This window comes from Delphinapterus leucas, chromosome 8 (assembly GCF_059928025.1).
Source record: "Delphinapterus leucas isolate spDelLeu-1000000601 "Yukka" chromosome 8, BTC_Dleu_Yukka2, whole genome shotgun sequence".
NCBI classification, from domain to species: domain Eukaryota; kingdom Metazoa; phylum Chordata; class Mammalia; order Artiodactyla; family Monodontidae; genus Delphinapterus; species Delphinapterus leucas.
The window spans coordinates 38,924,285-38,945,264 of NC_143136.1; the positions used below are offsets into that span (position 1 = coordinate 38,924,285).

A 20,980-nucleotide genomic window follows, 5' to 3' on the forward strand; every position below is an offset into this window, starting at 1 on the left:
GGTCCCTGAGGATTAGTTGTAGGCATCAGTGCATTGGGGCAGGAGGAAGCTGGTAGTTTAGACAGGCAAGCTTCCCAGAGTTGACATCACAAATTTCCTCCCTCCTCCCAGTATCTTTAGGCTAAGAAGCCAACACTGTCTTCCTTTTAACACATACTCAAATGTCATGAAATCCAGCCCCAGTATTGACGTGGGAGGCAGAACTTTACTTCTCTGCTTACTGCAGCAGTTCTGTGTACAAACTTTCATGTGCTTGCTCAAGGAACCCTCTACTACATGTTCATCATCCTTTTCAAAAATGGGTGGGTGAGAGGAGACAGGCAAAAAGGATGTGATTGTTATGAGTCCTATTCTGGAATGGCCCCCATCGGCAAAGCCGCTCCTCGGGGCCTCTGCACTGTGCCTTCACACTACAAAGTTGTCAGAGTCCGTGGAGACTGTTTTGAGAGAGGGAACTTGCTGCTTCTCAACAATATTGTGGGTTTATAAAGTTGACTTATAATAGATCTGTGGCTCATAACAAATAAAGAAATAATGACTTTCTATGTCTGCAAAGCTTACAGTAGGTGGACCAGAAATGAGAGTGAGAAGGCAGGGAGGAAGCATGGCAGGTCAGCTCAGGAGCTCGGCTTTGGCAGCAGGAGGCTGCTCGGCACCTGCGTGGAAGGCGCTGATTTTAAATCCTGTAAACGGATGATTTCACCCGTCCCCCCCCCCACGCAATTTTGTGGGTAACTGTAGGTACCCCATGATGTGGGCTTGGTATAGTTGCCACAAGGAACGGTGACAAATGGGAAGAGAAGTAGGCTTTAAAGACCTAAGTGTGGGTCTCAGCTGTGCCGTCCACTAGTATGGTGCTCTCATCTGGAAATGGCAATCTCGAATTTACAGCTTCATCATAAGGTGGTTGTGGGATACCATGGGGTGAGTGTGAGGGCAGGACATAGACAAGAGATGCCAGAAAAGCAAGCTTCTTAAAACACATCCATTTACACTGGGAAGCCGGATTTCATAGTGATTAGGGGAAAAAAGAGTTGGATCTCGACAAACAAAAGTTCGAATTATGGAAATCAGTCTAATCTTGTTTGTAATCACAAATACGGCCTAATTATTAGAGTAAAAAAAGAACAAATGAAGAGTTGACATTTTTAGAGGGTTGGGGAGTTAATCTTTTCAAAAAACTGTATAATAGCGTAATATGGTATTTGTCTTTCTACCCCAGCCTTGAAAGTCATATTACAAAAGCTGTGCCAGGCCACTGTCAGCCTTCCCGTGTGACATTCTTTTTAATCCTGTGACATTCAAATTGCACTTAATATTTTTCCTCCTTCAGTTGTCAACTATTTTAACTTTGCCAGACCCTTATTAATCATTGGTTTAGCATGTGGTTCAAGTAGTTTTTCGAAATCACTTTCATTGACTTTTATGAAATCCTGAGTCTTTTATTAGTTCACACATTTTCTCTTTGCATCAGTTTATTGTTGGAACATCTGAAATTTAGTGAGTGACTGACTAAAAGACAGAGATGTGAGTGGTAGGGATCAACTCTGTCATTGCATGGGAAGAATGGTTGAATGAGGACTCATATAAAAAATCTTCAGTTCATTGTTTTGTGTATGTTTTGCTTTCTTCAGTTCCTTAATAGAGAGCAGCTGGATAAAGAATACTTAGGTTAAAAGGATTTTTTTCTTTGTCAGAAAATTTTGAAAACTATGTGTGCTATGAAAATGCAGGCAGTCTGTTTGGGAAAGGTTTCAAAACGTTTTTTATCCTAATACTTGAGTCAAGATTAAACCTGGTATCAATAATAAGCAGGGTCATGATACTGAACAGAACTGTTTGCTTATCCACATGCTGCATATTGATATTCATTTAACTTTTTGGTTCTTCCAGATCATTCTATATACCATGGAAATCTCGGGTATTGGTGATTTATTAATTATTATTTTATTTTTTAATTGAAGTATAGGTGACTTACAATATTAGTTGCAGGTGTGTAACATGGTGCTTCAATATTTTTATAGATTATACTCCATTTAGAGTTATTACAATATAATGGCTATATTTCCCTGTGCTGTACAGTATATCCTTGTAGCTTATTTATTTTATACATAGTAGTTTGTATCTCTGAATCCCCTACCCCGTATTGCCCCCTCCCTCTCCCTCACTCCACTGATAACAACTAGTTTGTTCTCTATATCTGTGAGTCTGTTTCTGTTTTGTTATAATCTTTCATTTGTTTCATTTTTTAGATTTCACCTATAAGTGATATCATACAGTATTTGTCTTTTTCTGTCTGCCTTATTTCACTAAGCATAATACCATCAAGGTTCATCCATGTTGTTGCAAATGGCAAAATTTCATTCTTTTTTATGGCTGAGTAATATTCCATACACACACACATACATACATATATATATATATATATACACACACACATATTTATGTATATATATCACGTTTCCTTTATCCATTCATCTGTTGTTGGACACTTAGATTACTTCCATATCTTGGCTACTGTAAGTAATGTTGGTGTGAACATTGGGGTGCATGTATCTTTTTGAATTAGTGTTTTCTTTTTCTTTGGATATATACTCAGCAGTGGAATTGCTGGATCATATGGTAGTTCTGTTTTTAGTTTTTTGAGGAACCTCCATACTATTTTCCATAGTGGGTGCACCGATTTGCATTCCCACCAACAGTGTACAAGGGTTCCGTTTTCTTCACACTTTTGCCAACATTTGTCATTTGTGGTGTTTTTGGTGATAGCTGTTCTGACAGGTGTGAGGTGATATCTCATTGTGGTTTTGATTTGTGTTTCCCTGATGATTAGCAGTATTGAGCATCTTTTCATGTGCCTCTGTATGTCTTATTTGGAAAATGTCTGTTCAGGTCTTCTGCCTGAAGAGCTTCCTTGGCAGAAGAAACAGCAGATGCAAAGGCTCCTGTGCTAGTGTGGCTGGTACCTTCAAGGAGCAGCAGTGGCACTAGGGTCACATGAGCATGGGTGGCCGTAGTGGTAGATGAGGTCAGAGAGCACCGGAGACCAGATTGTGTGGGGCCTTACAGACTAGCGTAAGGGTTTTGGCTTTCACTCTGCCTGAAACGGGGGCCACTGTAGGGTTTGGGGTAGAGAGCAACATGTTCTGACTTACATTTGAAGAGAATCACTCTGGTTGCTATGTTGAGAATAGACAGTAAGAAATCAAGGATGGAAGCAGGGATGTAGGTGATTATTTATTCAGTATGACAGTGGCTTGGACCAGAGTGAAGGTAGTGGAAGCTAGTTGCTATCTTTCCTTACTTTTTTTTCTCTCTATTTTCCTTACTTTTTAATTACATTCTTTCTTTGGCCTAAAATTCATGCCGTATTTCAAAGGCCTCCTCATATCTTTCAAGGTCCAGCTCAGTTCTTCTCATTAGGCTTTTTTTTTTTTTTTTTTTTTTTTTTTTTGTGGTATGCGGGCCTCTGACTGTTGTGGCCTCTCCCGTTGTGGAGCACAGGCTCCGGACGCGCAGGCCCAGCGGCCATGGCTCATGGGCCCAGCCGCTCCGCGGCATGTGGGATCCTCCCAGACTGGGGCACGAACCCGTGTCTCCTGCATCGGCAGGCGGACTCTCAACCATTGCGCCAACAGGGAAGCCCCTCATTAGGCTTTTCTTAAACGCTCCAGCCCCTGCTGATCATTCCTGGCAGTGAGCTCTTTGCACTTAAGGTGTAAGTGACTTTTGCACTTACACCTTATAGTATAGAAGGCAATTGTTCTCTATTTCTTTCTTGCAGGTTGATTTATATTTCTTTCTATACTGTAACAAGGGACTTGTGCTTTTCAGCACAAAGTAGGTACTTTACTCAGTAAATCTTTTTGGATGGCTAATGTGGCTAATTCTAAAGAAAATGAAACATGTATTCATACTGTTGATTTAGTCCTTTTACATTCTTATTTTCTGATTAGTAGGAGTCAACCCCATCCATTCATTTATTTGAAAAATATTTACCGAAAACTTACTATTTTATGGAGAATATAACATATAAGAGAAACAGTAATTTTCTCAAAGAGTTTATACTCTGGCAAGAGAAGACACGAATCTTTATAATTAGACTATAAAGCGTTGTGAATTACACGTGATATGAATGACATCAAAAAGGGCACTGGAATTCAGTCATGGGAATGTTGCCTCTGGCTGGCTGTTCTTCAAGAAGAGAGTGGTCGTTAGACCTTGAAGGTGGAGTGGGTGCAGGAAGTGGAGAGGATGGCATGAGCAATGCTGGACGCGCTAAGCATTTTCATGGGGAGCAGATAGATAGCCTTCTATTGAGAAAGTTTGTATAGAACTTTGGGTTTGTTTAAGGAAGTATAAAGAAATACACTAAAAAACCACCCTGACCCCTGGAACCACCATGCAAATCCAGGCCATCTTCACCTTTCACCTGGACTATGCAACTGCCTGCTAACTTCAGGTCTCAACTTAATCAATTTATATGTCACTACCTGTGAGAGGCCTGCCTACTCACCCTGACTAAACCAGGTCCCACCCCTGCCCCTTTGTTCACTACCATCGTGGCCCTTTAATTATGTATTTTACTTGATTGGGAGCGTTGTCACTGAAAAAGTGCTATAGGAAGAGAGTAGATGGGTTGTCTGGGGGAAAACACAAGGATCAGAGAGGCCTTTTAAGAAGTGATGGCCTGGGACTTCCCTGGTGGTCCAGTGGTTAAGACTCCATGCTCCCAGTGCACAGGGTCCGGGTTCCATCCCTGGTCAGGGAACTAGATCCCGCATGCTGCAACTAAAAGATCCTGCATGCTGCAACTTAAAAAAAAAAAAAAGATCCTGCACGCTGCAACTAAAGATCCCTCAGTCCGCAACAAAGATCCCGTGTGCCACAGCTAAGACCCGGTGCAGCCAAATAAATAAATAAATAATAAAGAAGTGATGGCCTAGATACGATATGATGTGGATTTGACTTAGTGCCGTTGTGGCAACGGGAATGGAAAAGAGGGGGGTGTTCTGTGGGGTATAGAGTACATGCCACAATTAATAGTGTTTGTAGTTATAACCTCTGGTGTTTTATGGAATAAGCAATTGTATATAAATACAGTTAGTCATCTTTTTTAGCAGCTTTTGACAATCCACAGCTAGAAGCTTATGCGGTTTGCTTTGCAAGAAAGACTTTTCCACACAAATGTGCTCCAACCACCTCAAAGTAATGCAGAGTTCTTAAATATCCGAATTCCATTTACCAACAATTGGTAATTATCTTCAGCTTTAGCGGAAGTTAATGTCTTGGGATGTGTTCCACACAAGAGAAAAAAGACATCTTTTCCCCTAAGGCTGTACAGGGAGTAAAAGTTGAATATCTTTGAAAAGAGATTACTCTAAAATGAATCGATTCTACTTCTTATGCACAAACCATCACTATTTGTCGCTAGGCAAGGAAACCACCAAGAATGCTCGATATAAAAGAGTTTTTCGTTTCTTTTTATCAATCCTTGGACAGATCATGGAACTTCATGTGTATTTACTGAAAAATATGTTGGAATTTTAAACAGGTATTGAAAATATACGAAATTTTGATTTCCATATCTGGCATAATGTTTAAAAATGATTCTTGAAATGGTTTTGCTGTTCTTAATTTAATAGCATTTTAAGAGTGTAGATCAATTTTTAAAAAATTGGTATCTATGCCAATGCCAGTGAGGGCCCATTCCATTCTCTCCTTGACTGTTGAGATAAAGATGTTGTCTTGATTCTTCCCACACTCTCTATCCTAAATTCTTCTCTAATTATGTGTATAACGGTCTGCCATTTTTTTCTTTTTCCTTTATGTTTGTCCAGCATTCATTTCCTCTTCTTCTAGTAACAACTGATTTGCTTCTTTTGAGGACTCACTTGTCCCCCACTGCCTTCAGTTTTGGTCTAGATGCCTTTTCTTCTCCAAGGGCATGCCCAGCGAGCTTTGCAAAACCATGCTGTCAGCAGCATGAGTTTCTGTCTCACTGCACCTTCACTTCTGAGTACTGTTATTTTTCAGAGTTGATATTTTGGTGCATAGAAAATTATATCTAAGTTTTGTTTTAATTTTTAACATATAATTATTAGTGATTTAAATTTTTCCTTTTGTGAATTATCTATTCACATCTGCAAAAGAAAAGTTTAATTAAGTAATTGAATTGAAAGCCTTATCACGTTTAAAGAATTCAGAAGAGTTAAACTAAATCTTAATTATTTTCTCATATTTGTCTGGCTGCATATTCAGTCAATTATGCTTCAAGCTAATCAACAGCTTGAAAGCTTTGTTGGACTCAGTCTTTAAAATTAACAACTTTTGAAACTTAAAATTCTTTCTATCTGTGTCCATCCCTTTTAAAATTTACAGGTGGGCTATTATTATGTTGTGGATCATAACATATCATTTGAGAAAATTGTGGGGAGAAGAGCCTTTTCCTAAAGGGCAGCAGGCTGGAGGGAAAATTACATTTTTCTGATACTTTTCCACCTGGAAAGAGGAAGTGAGGGACAACTTCAGTCACTGCAGGCTCTCTGTTGAATGCCCTGAAATCATTTATTGGTAGGTCAAATAGGAGGGATTTTTCTGATCTTAATCATTTTCCTAGCACACTCTTGCCGAGTAAGCTAAGCATTGGGTTATGACTATGTACGATAAACAGTGAGTAATGAGTATGCTTTCTCTTAGCAAGAAGGCACAGTGAAAAGCCACTGGGAAGGGGTCTTAGTTGAGAATTTGGTGATAACTTTATTCATCTCAGGTGACAGCTGGCTTGCGGGGTCTGATGGCTCGCTGCTTTCTCTTCCCAGAGGTCTCACATCTCTGCTTATTGCAGACATATTATGTTTTCTTTAGTGTCTCTAGACATAAATGTAATCCCGCCTTTGCTTTCCTCATTTATATAGTAAAACACAAATGGAGTTTGAAGTACAGTGTAGTTGAACAGGTGTGTGCATGTGTGTGTATGCATGTGGTATTTTTTTGGGAATTTGAAGGGTTAAACAAGGATGTTAGTTATTATTATTGGTTTTATTTTTCAATGTCCAATCTAGGAAATTAAAATATGAGGGTGCATTTCCAGTCTGTACAAATCTTTTTTTTTTTTTTTAATTTCCAATTTTGCATTTCTTTCTTTTTTTTTTTTAACATCTTTATTGGGGTATAATTGCTTTACAATGGTGTGTTAGTTTCTGCTTTATAACAAAGTGAATCAGTTATACATATACATATGTTCCCATATCTCTTCCCTCTTGCATCTCCCTTCCTCCCACCCTCCCTATCCCACCCCTCCAGGCGGTCAGAAAGCACCAAGCTGATATCCCTGTGCTATGCGGCAGCTTCCCACTAGCTATCTACCTTACGTTTGGTAGTGTATATATGTCCATGCCTCTCTCTCGCTTTTGTACAAATCTTTTCATAATGAATGTTTTCAGTACTTGCCCTTCAGGTGAGGTTTCACCTCCAGACTCCTTAGCAAAAATATTTTAAATAAAAACACTTGTTTAATGTATTTGTCATCTGCTTCTGTCTGTATCTTCTAAACAAAATCTGCTGCTTTTGGAAATGAAATTGTATACTAAAGCATTTTGCAATTTGCTTAGTAATTATATCTCTCTTGACCTCTGGAGGAAAAGTGATTTTGTTTTTGGTTGTCATTTAAGCAGATGTCTGTTACCTGAGAGAGGAGGTTAGTACCGACCTAATCATAATTAGAAGTGGGAGGGTTTTTTCTTTTTTTTAAAGGAGTGCTACGTCGTGTTAAATTGTGTCCTTTGGGAATGGGATATATAGCCTCAGCAGAGACTCACCATGGGTGGATTGTTTAAAGAGCTTTAAAGGACTAACTTTCTTTTTAATAAATTTGGTGAGTATTAATCAGTTTCCCTTACCATCAGCTTTGTCTACTAAAGCTTTTCAGAAGAACATAGATACTATTCTGAAGAAAATTTGCCTTTCTTATTGCAGAAGGCATAGATATGAAACCAGGACACAAGGGAAGAATTCTTAGATATCAGTAGAAAATGTGAAGCAGTCGTTGCTTGTTGTTGGAGTAGCCCTCATTTTCCCATGTGAGAACATTGCATTGAATAAGGTAGTTATAAACTCAAATTTTAGCTGAAGATAGAGTGGCTTGATTGTTAAAGTTTTTATGCAACTTTGCAAATTCATTTTTGCATGGGGTTTGATCTTAATTTATTACGGAAACATGAACTCTTAAAAAATACATTACTTATATTGCAGGGGAAAAATGAAGTTTTCCAAAGCAGTTTTGGAAATAGTCTCTCATCGTAATCTCAGCATTCTGATTTTACTTCTTTTCCATTGATCTAAGTTATGTAAAGTAAAACATCTGAGTGAGGTTTTTCAACACTGAGTTGAGCCTTTTAGAGATACATTGGCATAGTCAATTTTAACTAATAAATTCTAAGCCCATTAGTAAGCAGAAACTTGCATTTGAGTATTTGTTTTATCCCTGGCCTCATAATAACCAGCAGTTGGGGCCCACCTTCGTGAGAGTCTTTGGGATATAGTTACTTGGATACATTGCATTTATTTTAAACTCACCCAAAGTAGTATTGATTTTCTCAGCCTTATTAATGTTTCTGGGATTCTGTTGTCACGTAGATTGAAAATCCAGAATTGAGTCTTAATTTCTTCCTCCCTTTTATCCCCTGTATTCAATATGCCTCCAAGTCTTCGGGTTCTTTCTTTGAAATATTCCTGATTGATATACTTCCTTCCTGTGTTGCTGAATCCGCTCTTCAGCACTCAGTGCCGGATGTCTTAACTAATCAGTTAGCTGCTAACTGGTTCCCCCACCTCTGTTTTCTCCTCTTACAATCAGCCCCACGTGAGCTTTCAGATTAAGTTTCCCATGCTTAAATTTCCTATTTTGACTCTTCTGCTCAAGAGCCTGGAATGGCTCCCTGCTCATTGGTGAGGTTCCAAGTGAATTACTTCACATTCTGTGCCCAAGTTTCTTCTAATCTTCTCTTCTCTCTCTAGTCTCACATCTCACTACATGCAGTGACCGGCTTGTGAGTGGTAGGCTCTAAAAGTTCCTTTAAAGTGGGGTGGTTTGGAAGTTGGAATTAATTTTTTTTTATGTGGAAACAATTCTTTAAGAGCTGTGGATGAGTTCCTAAGCTATAACTCGAAGGCCTGTGTATCCTAATGTAGCTGATTTCTGGGCTCTGGGAGCCAGGAGCCATGTTGAATAGGGAGGTAGGGGAGCATGAACTGTTTTCCGTTTCTTTGCTAAGTATGGGGTCATCCAACACTAGGCAGAGTTCACAGTGAGTTTTCATGTGTAAAGATGGTCTTTAGCATTTGATTTCTGTTAACTGTCTTCTAAGTCTTAGTTCCTCTCCCCAGACTCTTAGGCCTGGAGAGCTACCCCCGGCATTAATTGCATTAATTCGTTCAGAACTATATTATTTGTTTATTAAAATAACAGTAGTTACTTTAAAAAATAACAAAATAACTCTCACTTACGATTTTCCTAATCCTTGCAAATGGCCTTGCATGTTACATTAAAGTTACCTCCGTTTAATAGTTGAATATATTGAGACAGGGTGAAGTTTAAGTATATGCAGTTACTTAGGTAAACACAGAAGACCTACAAGTAACCTGTATATATTTGTAAATCACTTAGAAAGAGTAAGTGCCATGTGAGTGTTTGCTAAAGAAATATACAGATAACCTGATCACTTCCCCACTTCATCTCTTCCCCTGTTATACGTAAGCTCCACTGGAGCACTGTTCCTGCTTTTGAAGACTGTGTAGTTTTCAAGGTTGAAGAAAAGAAGCTGAAAGGTACCAAAAGAGTTTCTGGGACTTGTTACCCTCCCCATCCTCAAATCTATCCCCAGAAAATTCTCTACCCCAGACTGGGTGTCTTCATATACCAAGTAGAGATTTGGCTCAAAAAGCATCTTCATGAGAAAGACAAATATTATATGATATCACTTATATGTGGAATCTAAAAAATACTACAGATGGACTTATTTACAAAACAGAAACAGACTTACAGACATAGAAAACAAATTTATGGTTACCCAAGGGGAAGGAGGTGGAGGGATAAATTGGGAGTATGGGATTAACATATGAATACTACCATATATAAAATAAACAACAATGATTTACTGTATAGCACAGGGAACTATATTCAATATCTTGTAACAAACTATAATGGAAAAAAAGCATCTTCATGCTAAAATGCATGGAAAGAACCCTTGGGAAGGATTAAGGAATTCTTGGTTATTCACACATTATTGTCAGCTAGTTAATGATGTTTTCCTCTTAGCTACATTGAGGGCCTTTCTGGTGGGATATAGTTGAAAAGGAAGCAGATTGTCTTGGAAGCTGGGAGCATTCCCATGGTTTAGATGTCCAGACCAGGAGCCACCTGCCACATGAAGCTCTCAAGCTCTTGAGATGTGGTTAGTTTGAACTGAAATGTGCTTTAAGTATAAAATATGTGTTGGCTTTAAACACCTTACTACAAAAAAAAAAAAAAGAATGCAAAATATCTCATTAATAATTATTTATATTAACGTTGAAATAATAGTTTGGATATATTGAGTTAAATGAAATATGTTATGATTAAAATGTTCACATTTTTAATGTGGCTCCTAGAAAGTTTAAAATTACATAAGTGGGTTGCATCATATTTCTGTTGGGCAGTGCTGGTTTAGACTAATCCTCTTCCTGTCCTGTGTATTCCAGCTTTTGTTCCTCCTCAGTCATCTTGCTCCATCATATATCTCCTCTCTTTCCTACATCTTCAGCCTCTCCTCTTCACTGGCCCTTTCTCTCAATTTTCATTTATTCATTCATTCAGCACATATTTCCTGAGCTTTTAGTGACTATGCTAGTATTATAAACATGCAAAAGTCTCTCTCAGGCTGAAAAACAACAAGCAAACACACCCAACCCTGTCTCAGTACACATCACCCTCTACCACGTGTTCTCCTTCCCTTTACAGTCCAGCCTTTTGAAAAAGAGTCTGTACTCTTTACCTCCATTTACCTTTCCAGCCTCCTTCCTCAAACCTCAACAGTCTGACTTTTACCACTTTTACCACTCCATGTAAAAGGTTTTCCTAAGGCCAAGGATGTCCTCCTAGTTTTCAGATGCTATGGTAACTTTTCAGTCGTTAGTTGCAACATCTGAGGCTCTCCCTCAGAATTTCTCCTTGACTTTCAAGACATGTTTCTCTCCCTCTCCCTCCCTTTCTCCCCTCCCCACCTTCTCCCCCCTTCCCTTCCCTCTTCCCCCTTCCTGTCTCTCTCTCTCTCTCTCTTTCGTGTGTCTGTGTGTTTCTCTCTCTCCTATTTTACCTTGATTTTTACCCTTGTCACTTAACAGCTCTGCGACCTTGGGTGGGGGTTTAACCTCATGGGGCATCAGTATGTTTTGAGTCAGGTCTGGGCTCACCATATGTCTTCAGTGGCAGTATTAAGACCTGCCTCTCTCCCTGGGCTTCTGCTTGGTTCCTTTGGAGGATTCCCATCATTTTCCCAGGGTTCTGCAGAGCCTCTGTTTTCGATTTTGTTTCTTCCCTCTCATATTCTCATCCTTGGTTGCTTCTCCATATCCATCCTTCCAATTAGAATGCATTCATTTCTTCATATATTTCTTCTTTTCCTCTAATCCTTTAAGACTTACCTCAAATATATAACCACTTCCAAAGTGTTTTTATCTCCTTCAGCTAACCTTTTGCCTCACAGATCCTCAGTTTTCTCATCTGAAAACAGAGATGATGGCATCTCTCAAATTTAATTCATAATATTCTGGGTCTCACTTGAGATGATAGAAGTGAAAATGCTTTGAAAAATGTAAAACACTTTATAAATATTACTGTCACTTCCTGATGCCTCATGAGCGTTTATTATCTCCATCACATACTTGTGGGGACAAATTGTACATATACATGAAGTGTCATTAGTACAGGATTGAATTCTTTCATATGTGTATTTGTCTTTTCCCCCCAGAGTCAAGTTCCTATAGAGTAAATTACGTGCCTTAGGGAAAGAAAAGAAAGAATTTGAAAGAAAACCTCACTCTCTTTTCTGTTTAGTATACTTTGTAGCTTTATGCCAGATGTGTACTAATAGATGCTCCATATGTTTTTATTTGCAGGGTTCAGTTAAACTAGCAAATTTGCACATTTCTGTCTTATTTTTTGACCTGTCTGTTGCGTGTCTCCCTTTCACAAGGGAGGTGCTCGATAAAATTTTGTTGAATGAATGAATGAATGAAGCCAATAATGGTGAGAAAGTCAAATTCCAACCCTTATCTCTGGCTAGAGGACCAGAGAATGGCCCTTGTCAGGCCACTGTTACGGCATTAAGGCTCGGGCTTCAGGATAGCTCTTCCTCAGTGCCTACCAGGCTCTTTTTTTTTTTTTTTTTCTTTCTGTTTTTGGGATTGTGCTTTGAATAATGGTGGATACGGATAGCCTACTCTCCCAATAAGTGGGGGGATCAAGGGGATTAAAACCAGTTCTACTTTATATAATTAAAGTAGAATGTAGTCACATAATATTCATAGCTAAACATGATTGAGCACTTATTATATGCCAGGCACTGTTCTAAATGCTGTACCTATACTGATTCATTTAGTTCTCTCCAAAATTCTATGAACCAGGTGTTATTATGTCCCTACTTTACAGATGGGAAGGTGAAGGCACACAGAGTTAAAATAAATTGTCCAAGATCACAGAGCAACTTAATAGTAGAAATATGACTGAAACCCAGAAATCAGACTTTGGAGCTTATTCTCTTATCCGCTGTGTTTACCTATCTCTCTGATTAAATAGAGGTCATTAAAAAATAAAACAGTTTTGGTGTACATCCCTGTTTTTCCCCTTTTTTCTAGAGCAGAGTAATTTTCAGTTGTTCTTTTGTTGTGGCTTAAAGCTGTAAAGATTCTGGCCTATTCTTTCAGGGGAGTAGCTTAGCTATGTCCAGCCTGCATTCTCTATTTGACTACAACATGTTAGGAGTTAACTATTTACAGTGCTTGCTGAAGCTGATGTGGTGCTGGACGCACTCTGGGTTTATAGACAAAGAACGGCCTGTCGAAATCCACTAGAATGAAAATTTCATGAAACCCTGAGATTAGAGATTGACCTGAATTTTAGACGTTATGGATTTGAGGTTGTTTAACAGTTATGGGTTATATGATGTCAGAGTTACCATATACCACATAAGGAAGCAAGTGCTAAATTTATGAAGAGGGGTATTAAGTTTCTCTGTTCGTTTTATTTCTGTCCTTTTTACACAGGACATCTTGCCCACCAATCCCAGTGATTTTTTAATTCAAGGGATAGTGCTAAAAATATGAGATCAACTTTATGCCAGAAATTAATTGAATAGATACATTTGCAAGTACTATGACCTTAGCAATGGTAGAATGTCCCCTTCACCCAAGTGTTTGTGAAATGGATGAGGGGATGGGAGAAATTAGGGAACCCTCCTCTTTTCTTACCTCCGACTTGGTATCCAATATTATTAGTTATAACGTAAATATTCAGCCCAAGATTAGTTTTTTTTTTTTTTTTAAGAAAGTTCAGGTTGACATTCTAGGACACCTTGCAGGAGTGGCCTTCTGAAAAGATGTAGTATATTAAAGAGGCCAGCACATACTAGGGATGCAGAGTAAATGTTAAATCCATAAACCTATTAGTGAGTGATGTAGTCCTGAAAGGGGTAGTGAGAGGAGAGCCAGATTCATTCTGTGTAGAGCCTGTGGGGTCTGGGTTAGGGAGTGTGAATCCATGGACAGACAGGAAAGGCACTGGCAGATGGAACCTCAAATGTGCTAGAGTAAAGTACAGAGGTCTTAGAAAGAATCTCTGTCAGAGCCTGGCAATGGAGAAGAAAATGGATATCTTAGGACTAGACTCAGTGAACCAACAGGGGACTGGATCTAAGTTTGAACAGGAAAAGCTTTGTTCCTTTAGATGGAGGCCAAGTGGGAGCCAAAGGAAATAGCTTACTGTGGGTCTAGATGGTAGAAATAGGTTTGGCAAAGGGCAGGCCCAGCAAAGGGACTCAAGGTGTAGGTCATGAGTATCTAGGAGATAGTAAGGAGTATCTCCTAGGAGCTTAAGGACTATCTAGCACAAGGATGCTCACTGTTCAGTGATCTTTTCATTCAACATTTATCGACACCTACTCTGTACCAAGCACTGTTGGAAACACTGGGGATAAAATAGTGAACAAAACAGATGCATTTGTGAAACTTACATTCTTTTTTATTTTTTTCAGCTTTATTGAGGTATAATTGATACTATTGTAAGATATTTAAAGTTTATATTGTGGTGATTTGATGTACATATACGTTGTGCAAGGATTCCCACCATCTAGTTAATGAACACATCTATCACACTTCTTTTTTGATGAGAACATTTAAGTTCTACTCTCTTAGCAAATTTCAATTATATAATATGGTGTTATCAACTGTAGTCATTTGTGCTTTACATTAGTTCCTCAGACCTTATTCATCTGAAAATTTAGAGTTTGTAGTCTTTCACCAACCTTCCCATTACCCCCCATCCCGCAGCCCCTGGCAACCACTCTTCTACTCTCTGTTTCTAAGAGTTTGACTTTTTTCTTAGATTCCACATATAAGTGAGATAATACAGTATGTGTCTTTCTCTGACTTATTTCACTTAGCATGATGCTTCAGTGTTCATCTGTGTTGTTGCAAAGAGCAGGATTTCTTTCATTCTCATGGCTGGAAAATACTCCATCATATGTATATGTATTGCATCTTCTTTATCCATTTATTCATTGATGGACACTTAGGTTGTTTACATATTTTGGCTATTGTGAATAATGCGGCAATGAACACGGGAGTGTAGATACCTCTTTGATATCCTGTTTTCATTTCTTTTGGATATATACCCAGAACTGGAATTGCTGTATCATATGGTGGTTGGTTCTATTTTTAGTTTTTTACGGAACTTCCATACTGTTTTCCATAGTGGCTGTACCTATTTACATTCCCACCAACAGTGCAGGAGGGTTTCCTTTTCTCCGCATCCTTGCCAACATTTGTTATCTGTTTTCTTTTTGATAAAAGCCATTCTGACAGGTGTGAGGCAGTACCTCATTGTGGTTTTGATTTGCGTTTCCCCGATGATTAGCGATGTTGAGCATTTTTTCATGTGCCTGTTGGTCATCTGTGTTTTGTTTGGAAAAATGTCTGTTTAGGTCTTCTGCCCATATTTTAATTGGGTTGTTTGGTTTGTTTTGATACTGAGTTGTATGAGCTGTTTATATATTTTGGATATTAACCCCTTATCAGTCATATCATTTAAAAATATTTTCTTCCATTCAGTAGGTTGTCTTTTTGTTTCATCAGTGATTTTCTTTGCTGTGCAAAAGCTTTTAAGTTTAGTTAGATCCCATTTGTTTATTTTTGCTTTTGTTTCCTTTGCCTTAGGAGTCAGAACCAAAAAAATATTGCTACGATTTATGTCAAAGAATTTTTGGTCTGTGTTTTCTTCTCGGAGCTTTATTTCAAGTTTTTAAGCCATTTTCAGTTGATTTTTGTGCATGGTGTAAGACAGTGGTCCAGTTTCATTCTTTTGCACATGGTTGCCCAATTTTCCAATCACCTTTTATTGAAGAGTGTTCTTTCCCCCAGCTTACATTCTTGTGGGGGAAAGTACACAGTAACCAAATAAATAATTGTATGGTACTATGTGGTGGTACATCAGATCAGAGTAATTGCTTTTGAGAAAAGTAAAGCCAGGAAGGAGGGATGGGAAATGCTTGGCTGTTGCAGTTTTAAACAGGATGGCCAACTCTATTTAAGTGAGGAGGTAACATTTGAGCAAGCTCCTGAAAAAGGGTTTAGTGAGTTTCATTCCTATGGGAAGGAAATAGAACTTGTCCTCAGTAGTATATTTCAACTCTGTTGAACATGTCTCAAAATTTTCTGTCTTGCTATTTTAAAATTTAATTGCATCAGCAAATGAATATGTGAAGGAGAGGAGGATGCCATTTCTGAAGGAGAAAGAATAGCCGTAAAAGGGATGGTAGGGAAGTCTCCTTAATTGCTCTGAGGAAGCTGTGCCCAGTGAAATTGAGGGCCACAGGTGTTTGATGGCCTTTGCCATCTTGTGACCTCAGTCTATAGAAGTTGTTTCTGACAATCATCAGTTGACAGTAGAATATAGGTTTTATTTTGACAGCAGAAGATTATTGCATGGTTAAGCTTTAACAAACACTCATAAAGTCTTTTTATCTGGGAAGCTTAAACTTAATTCCTTGCATTGTAGCACTAATGCTTTGTGCTTGTTTGTCTCTCACAGCTTTGTAGAAAGCCAACCTCAGAGAGGCAGACGGGATGGCTAGCTCAGCCCGGGAGCACCTGCTTTTTGTGAGGCGTCGAAATCCCCAGATGCGGTACACACTGAGTCCAGAGAACCTCCAGAGCCTGGCCGCCCAGAGCTCCATGCCCGAGAATATGACTCTACAGCGGGCCAACAGCGACACCGATCTGGTGACTTCTGAGAGCCGCTCCAGCCTGACTGCCAGCATGTATGAGTACACGCTGGGGCAAGCTCAGAACCTCATCATCTTCTGGGACATTAAAGAGGAGGTGGACCCCAGTGATTGGATTGGACTTTATCACATAGGTGAGTCAAATGACCTGGACTTGCTTGTGACTTGATCTTACATTTCACTCTGACATTATATTATTCTGTGTTTTCTCCTGGAAAGAAATTCACACACATAATTTAAAGCAGCCAGATCCTAGGAACTTTTTCTTCTTCTTTGGGGCGGGGGCGGGGGGCAGTCAACAAGTATAAATACCTTTTGCTGATATGAATACTGTGGTTATATCTCTACCTTAATTAAATGTCAGAACCTGCAGTATTTTCTTTGTAAAACTTCTTTGCCCTTGATCAATAACCGCGTTTTGGAAAGAGGTGGCTATTAACATTTACTAGTATTTTTAAACTGATGAAAAGGATGTTTAGATTTAGATAACTGATATGAAAAAATGTGCTGTTTCAGAAGGTTGAATTACATTAAGAACAACTTGTAGTCTAAAGTATCTTTTTATTTCAAAATTCCTTGATGTGTCCTAGATCAATTAGGTAAACAAGGTGTCATATTCTCCTAACAAATGACTTAGAAATAGGTTACTATTTGTTTTAATGAAAGTGTCCTAGCTCTGTTTAGCTGATTTGCATCTGTTATTCATAGGTGAGTGCACGATGAATAGCACATTCCAGAAAATATAAGTATCTACTTTAATTGAAAGCAAAAATCAAAAAAAAAAAAAAGGGGGGCTTCCCTGGTGACACAATGGTTAAGAATCTGCCTGCTAATGCAGCGGACACAGGTTCAATCCCTGGTCTGGGAAGATTGCACATGCCATGGAGCAACTAAGCCCGTGCGCCACAACTACTGAGCCTGCGCTCCAGAGCTCGTTAGCCACAACTACTGAGTGCATGTGCTGCAACTACTGAAGCCCGTGTGCCTAGAGCCTGTGCTCCACAACAAGAGTTATCTTATTCCCAAGTGACCAAAGTCACAAAATCTTGGTGTTCTTACATTTCACTTTCTAGAGAATAGGCCAGAGTCCTAAATCTGGAATTAGTCCAAAGATATAGCTAGGAAAATAGAATTAGGAAATAAATCTCTTTTGAAAAGTGCTATTCTTCTTTAGTTTATTTCAAGCTGTTTCTGTACCTTTCTTACGTATCCTCATTGTATTTTTGCTTCCCTATATGAAATGTGTTTCTTTTTTTCCCTTTTGGCTACTTTCAACATTTTTTTCTTTATCTTGGTTTTCAGCAGTTTGTCTATTATGTACCTAGGTGTGATTTTCTTTTTTTTTTTTTTGTTAGTTTCTGCTTTATAACAAAGTGAATCAGTTATACATATACATATGTTCCCATATGTCTTCCCTCTTGCGTCTCCCTCCCTCCCACTCTCCCTATCCCACCCCTCCAGGCTGTCACAAAGCACCGAGCTAATATCCCTGTGCCTTGCGGCTGCTTCCCCCTAGCTATCTACCTTACTACGTTTGTTAGTGTGTATATGTCCATGACTCTCTCTCGCCCTGTCAAAGCTCACCCTTCCCCCTCCCCATATCCTCAAGTCCGTTCTCCAGTAGGTCTGCGTCTTTATTCCTGTCTTACCCCTAGGTTCTTCATGACATTTTTTTTCCCCTTAAATTCCATATATATGTGTTAGCATACGGTATTTGTCTTTTTCTTTCTGACTTACTTCACTCTGTATGACAGACTCTAGGTCTATCCATCTCATTACAAATAGCTCAATTTCATTTCTTTTTAAGGCTGAGTAATATTCCATTGTATATATGTGCCACATCTTCTTTATCCATTCGTCCGATGATGGGCGCTTAGGTTGTTTCCATCTCCGGGCTGTTGTAAATAGAGCTGCAATGAACATTTTGGTACATGACTCTTTTTGAATTTTGGTTTTCTCAGGGTATATGCCCAGTAGTGGGATTGCTGGGTCATATGGTAATTCTATTTGTAGTTTTTTAAGGAACCTCCATACTGTTCTCCATAGTGGCTGAACCAATTCACATTCCCACCAGCAGTGCAAGAGTGTTCCCTTTTCTCCACACCCTCTCCAGCAGGTATTGTTTCTAGATTTTTTGATGATGGCCATTCTGACTGGTGTGAGATGATATCTCATTGTAGTTCTGATTTGCATTTCTCTAATGATTAATGATGTTGAGCATTCTTTCATGTGTTTGTTGGCATTCTGTATATCTTCTTTGGAGAAATGTCTATTTAGGTCTTCTGCCCATTTTTGGATTGGGTTGTTTGTTTTTTTGTTATTGAGCTGCATGAGCTGCTTGTAAATTTTGGAGATTAATCCTTTGTCAGTTGCTTCATTTGCAAATATTTTCTCCCATTCTGAGGGTTGTCTTTTGGTCTTGATTATGGTTTCCTTTGCTGTGCAAAAGCTTTGAAGTTTCATTAGGTCCCATTTGTTTATTTTTGTTTTTATTTCCATTACTCTAGGAGGTGGGTCAGAAAGGATCTTGCTGTGATTTATGTCATAGAGTGTTCTGCCTATGTTTTCCTCTAAGAGTTTGATAGTTTCTGGCCTTACATTTAGGTCTTTAATCCATTTTGAGCTTATTTTTGTGTATGGTGTTAGGGAGTGATCTAATCTCATACTTTTACATGTACCTGTCCAGTTTTCCCAGCACCATTTATTGAAGAGGCTGTCCTTTCTCCACTGTACATTCCTGCCACCTTTATCAAAGATAAGGTGTCCATATGTGCGTGGGTTTATCGCTGGGCTTTCTATCCTGTTCCATTGATCTATATTTCTGTTTTTGTTCCAGTACCATACTGTCTTGATTACTGTAGCTTTGTAGTATAGTCTGAAGTCAGGGAGCCTGATTCCTCCAGCTCCTTTTTTCGTTCTCAAGATTGCTTTGGCTATTCGGGGTCTTTTGTGTTTCCATACAAATTGTGAAATTTTTTGTTCTAGTTCTGTGAAAAATGCCAGTGGTAGTTTGATAGGGATTGCATTGAATCTGTAGATTGCTTTGGGTAGTAGAGTCATTTTCACAATGTTGATTCTTCCCATCCAAGAACATGGTATATCTCTCCATCTATTTGTATCATCTTTAATTTCTTTCATCAGTGTCTTATAATTCTCTGCATACAGGTCTTTCGTCTCCTTAGGTAGGTTTATTCCTAGATACTTTATTCTTTTTGTTGCAATGGTAAATGGGAGTGTTTTCTTGATTTCACTTTCAGATTTTTCATCATTAGTATATAGGAATGCCAGAGATTTCTGTGCATTAACTTTGTATCCTGCTACTTTACCAAATTCATTGATTAGCTCTAGTAGTTTTCTGGTAGCATCTTTAGGATTCTCTATGTATAGTATCATGTCATCTGCAAACAGTGACAGCTTTACTTCTTCTTTTCCGATTTGGATTCCTTTTATTTCCTTTTCTTCTCTGATTGCTGTGGCTAAAACTTCCAAAACTATGTTGAATAAGAGTGGTGAGAGTGGGCAACCTTGTCTTGTTCCTGATCTTAGTGGAAATGCTTTCAGTTTTTCACCATTGAGGATGATGTTTGCTGTGGGCTTGTCATATATGGCCTTTATTATGTTGAGGAAAGTTCCCTCTATGCCTACTTTCTGCAGGGTTTTTAGCATAAATGGGTGTTGAATTTTGTCGAAAGCTTTCTCTGCATCTATTGAGATGATCATATGGTTTTTCTCCTTCAATTTGTTAATATGGTTTATCACATTGATAGATTTGCGTATATTGAAGAATCCTTGCATTCCTGGAATAAACCCCACTTGATCATGGTGTATGATCCTTTTAATGTGCTGTTGGATTCTGTTTGCTAGTATTTTGTTGAGGATTTTTGCATCTATGTTCATCAGTGATATTGGCCTGTAGTTTTCTTTCTTTGTGACATCCTTGTCTGGTTTTGGTATCAAGGTGATGGTGGCCTCGTAGAAGGAATTTGGGAGTGTTCCTCCCTCTGCTATATTTTGGAAGAGTTTGAGAAGGATAGGTGTTAGCTCTTCTCTAAACGTTTGATAGAATTCACCTGTGAAGCCATCTGGTCCTGGGCTTTTGTTTGTTGGAAGATTTTTAATCACAGTTTCAATTTCAGTGCTTGTGATTGGTCTGTTCATATTTTCTATTTCTTCCTGATTCAGTCTTGGCAGGTTGTGCATTTCTAAGAATTTGTCCATTTCTTCCAGATTGTCCATTTTATTGGCATAGAGTTGCTTGTAGTAATCTCTCATGATTTTTTTTATTTCTGCAGTGTCAGTTGTTACTTCTCCTTTTTCATTTCTAATTCTATTGATTTGAGTCTTCTCCCTTTTTTTCTTGATGAGTCTGGCTAGTGGTTTATCTATTTTGTTTATCTTCTCAAAGAACCAGCTTTTAGTTTTATTGATCCTTGCTATCGTTTCCT

The 20,980-nt window shown here is 38.7% G+C and overlaps 1 protein-coding gene across 9 annotated transcripts in view; it reads left to right on the forward strand.

The window, feature by feature from the left end:
* Nucleotides 1-20,980, forward strand: part of HECW2 (HECT, C2 and WW domain containing E3 ubiquitin protein ligase 2) — a 456,160-nt gene that overhangs the window by 156,412 nt on the left and 278,768 nt on the right. For 7 of the 9 annotated variants that reach the window (XM_022567294.2, XM_089915956.1, XM_089915960.1 and 4 more), the window contains one exon: nucleotides 16,343-16,669. In XM_022567294.2, the coding sequence (XP_022423002.2) occupies nucleotides 16,378-16,669 (292 nt within the window). In that variant the 5' untranslated portion in view covers nucleotides 16,343-16,377. Of the gene's footprint in view, nucleotides 1-16,342; nucleotides 16,670-20,980 lie in introns of those variants that run through there. The other 2 variants (XM_089915963.1, XM_089915962.1) reach the window with 1 other exon arrangement.